Source organism: Alexandromys fortis, unplaced genomic scaffold (assembly GCF_014885135.2).
Source record: "Alexandromys fortis isolate MF-2015 unplaced genomic scaffold, M_Fortis_MF-2015_v1.1 scaffold_253, whole genome shotgun sequence".
Lineage (NCBI taxonomy): Eukaryota > Metazoa > Chordata > Mammalia > Rodentia > Cricetidae > Alexandromys > Alexandromys fortis.
Window position 1 is genome coordinate 1,416,883 of NW_026068124.1, and position 3,713 is coordinate 1,420,595.

Sequence of the window (3,713 nt, forward strand, 5' to 3'; positions counted from 1 at the left end):
TGAATAAAATACTTTTCTTTGTTAGAAATAAATTTATATTTGGTCATACTGGTGAAACTCTGAGTGACCCCAGACCCATAAAAACTAATCCTGGATAGAGTAATTCTGTCTTCTTTTCAGATAAATGATATAATCTTAATCTACTAGCAGTTGGTTCTTTCTTTTTAATAATTTTACTTTCATAATGTCCTAAAGTTTTATATACAATGATGGAGTTCATTGAAGCAGCAAAAATAGACTGATCCTTTTTTCTATTTTAGACACCAAGGTATCTAGGCTTTAGTCAAATATTTAAAGTACAGCTGTGGAGAAATGACCAAATTCCAAACTATTAACTCAAACACACAGAACTGAAAAGAAGGTGTGATAATTTAACTTGCATTATATGAAGTTATCACAAGCATTGCTTTCCCTCAGCATGATTCAAAGACTGATGAGAAACTAATCCTTCCCTGATAGCAGTGTCTCAACTGTTCTCTGTAGTTAAAGAGATAGCAAGATATATCATTATTTGAAAGTGGGTCATGTCTTCTGTAAGAAGTTGGGAGATGAATAGGGCATTGTTCAGCTATTAAAGTGCTGAAAGTCTATACGTGCTGTTAAAGAACAAATGCAATAACCAATTTCACTGAGGTTTGAATCATGAGAGCTACAGTCATAGCTAACCTAGCAGACATAAAACTCATGCAATATTGTTATAAGTGTTGTAGGAGTAATCAATCACAAACCATTTTTTTTTTTTTTTTTGGAATGGATTTCAGGCTTGCTCCACAGACAAAATTCTTTCCTAGCATGTTTTTTTGCAGTCAACTACTGAGGCTACATAGGTCATAGGCCTGAGGGAAGTACTTATGACTGTTTATTTGCTTTGGATATAATAGTAAATAGCCTCCTAATGATGTTCCATTATACCTATAATTTAGTGCATCACTCAACCTTCATCAGAGACTTTTTTTTTAGCAGTAGATGGTGATTAACACAGGTGTCTTCAGTCGATCAACTGGTAGAGAATAAGAGACTATGAATGATCAATCCTAAATGTACCTCCACATCATGTTCCTTTTCCCAAGTCTCATAGATTATAAGGGAATTAGGGGTAGAAAGATTGTAAGAGCCAGAAGAGATCGATTGCATTAAAACAATGTTTTTACTATGTGTTTAAGGACCTCAGAGTGGTTACAACTGTATGCATAAGATCACTGGAAAATTAAGCTTGATAAAAATAAAATTTGAGGGGGAATGTGGTAGTGAATCCTACTTCTAGCTGAGGAACTGTTGGCAGTTGATGGCTGCTGTGAAAAATGTGGTCATTTTCAAGGATGCAGCACCCAAGAGGTTACACAGTCTGAAGCAGATGGACTCTATACTCAAATAATACAGGCAATGAGGATTTAAGTTGGTGGGTTAAAGAAATTGAAAATTAGAGATGAAGTTAGAAGGGAATATGGTAGGAAGATAGAGAAAAATTGGAAGGCAGGAAATCAGGGGTGAACTTCATCAAAACATACGTGATATGTGTATAAAACTTTTAATCGATAAACAACAAAACAAAATAACAGTGTATACCTGCAATAAGCCAATGTCATTACTATTGAGCTAGTTTGTAATCACCCAGCCTGACCTCTTGGGGAAAATACCTGGTAATCACAAGCCTTTCAATTTTTACTCAGTTCCCTAAGATTACAAAATCCTTGAACCCTCTTGGGTCATTATCTGGTGACTCTTGTGACATCAGTAGATTTTTTTTTTTTTTTTTGCCAACCTTTGGGATAAAGAAGACATTCTGGGAAATGTCACTACTGAAAATCATGAAATACAACTCATGGTTTTCAGAATCTGGAGGATGAGGGCTCTGGATTACCGTTCCAAAATGACTTTCCCTCATGACCAAACCAAAACTAGTAATAACAGAAAAGAGCATTGCTTCTCTAGGTTATTCACCTTATAGCTCATCAGTGGCATGTGTACTTGGCTCTCTGTGAGAACAGAAGTGTTACTAAGGTCACTTGTGAGTTCTCCAGGAAAAAAGGTAAGCAAAGAATTGGATGCATGGTTTTTCCTCCCAAACTACCTCTGAACAATTCAGTGTACCTTGTCTCTTCTTTTTTTATGATAACTTCTGAGCCTAAATTGGGTGGTGGATTGTCAGGGTAGAAGAATAGAGATGCTTCAGACCCAGGAATGGTCATTGGTGCCATGAATATTACACTCAAAGAAATGACCTTCCATTTATTAATTCTTATTTCTATACATAAACTCAAAAAATAACCACATAGAAAACAGAGGAACAGAGAAGTGTAAGCTTGGCATTATCATTTGATTCTGGTTCTTATTCTCATTTCAGAGAAGGCTGCAATTTTATTTTAATGTAACCATTTATTGCTACTGTTCTCACAGGTATGACCCGAGGAATGGCCTCAGAATATAACTCTTCAGTGAAGGAGTTTATTCTGCTGGGATTGACACAGCAGCCAGAGCTCCAGCTGCCTCTCTTCTTCCTCTTCTTGGCAATCTATGTGGTCTCCATGGTGGGGAACCTGGGCTTGATTGTTCTGATTGTTTTGAACCCTCACCTGCACACCCCCATGTACTACTTTCTCTTCAACCTTTCCTTCACAGATCTCTGCTACTCCTCTGTCATCACACCCAAAATGCTGGTGAGTTTTGTGAAGCAGAACACCATCTCCCATGCAGAGTGCATGACTCAGCTCTTCTTCTTTGCCTTCTTTGTTATAGATGAATGTTACATTTTGACAGCTATGGCCTATGACAGATATGCTGCTATCTGTAAGCCCTTGCTCTATCAGGTCACCATGTCCTATCAGGTCTGCCACTTAATGACGTTTGGTGTGTATGTGATGGGGTTTGTGGGTACAATGGCCCACATAGTTTGCATGCTCAATCTGACCTTCTGTGATGGCAACATCATCAATCACTACATGTGTGATATACCTCCTCTCCTGAAGCTCTCCTGTACAAGTACCTACATCAATGAGCTGGTGGTTTTCATTGTTGTGGGTGTCAATGTAACAGTGCCCAGCCTGACTATCTTTATTTCTTACACCTTGATTCTTTCCAACATCCTTGGCATTCGTTCTGCTGAGGGTAGGGCAAAAGCCTTCAGCACCTGTGGCTCCCATGTAATAGCTGTTTCTCTTTTCTTTGGCGCTGCAGCATTCATGTATTTTAAACCTTCAAGTGAATCTGTGGAAAATGATAAAATATCTACCATATTTTATACCATTGTGGGCCCAATGTTGAATCCTTTCATCTACAGTATAAGAAATAAGGATGTTCACATTGCACTTAGAAAAACTTTGAAGAAAAGTGTATTTACCTAAGCTGAATCTGTATTGATTTTGGAAGTAAATCTTAGTACACATGAGGTTTACAACTAGAGAGAGTAGCAGAGGAACTGCTCATTGGCAGAGCATTTGCTTACAAGCATGGGGCCCTGGAATTTGACCAATTATATAGAAGAACTTGAATGGGTACAATAATTAAAATAACATAAAACTTAACAATGATGAAAATAGTATAGAATTTAAATTATTTAACATTATTCAGAATTGTTAATTATCAAAGATAAACTGAAGTAAAAGGGTAAAGGATGATTAATTCATTACCTTTTAGGGCAGAGTATACAGTTTATTTTATAATTTTCCAAAATCAAATATATCTTATGTCAATATTGAAACTAAACAAACCCAGTT

At 36.8% G+C, this 3,713-nt stretch overlaps 1 protein-coding gene across 1 annotated transcript; it reads left to right on the forward strand.

Annotated features, from left to right (window-relative positions):
* Positions 1-2,399: 2,399 nt before the first annotated feature.
* Positions 2,400-3,341, forward strand: LOC126490617 (olfactory receptor 147-like). Its single transcript, XM_050125674.1, has one exon. It carries the CDS (start codon positions 2,400-2,402, stop codon positions 3,339-3,341), a length of 942 nt encoding a protein of 313 aa, XP_049981631.1.
* The last annotated feature ends 372 nt before the right edge of the window (positions 3,342-3,713 follow it).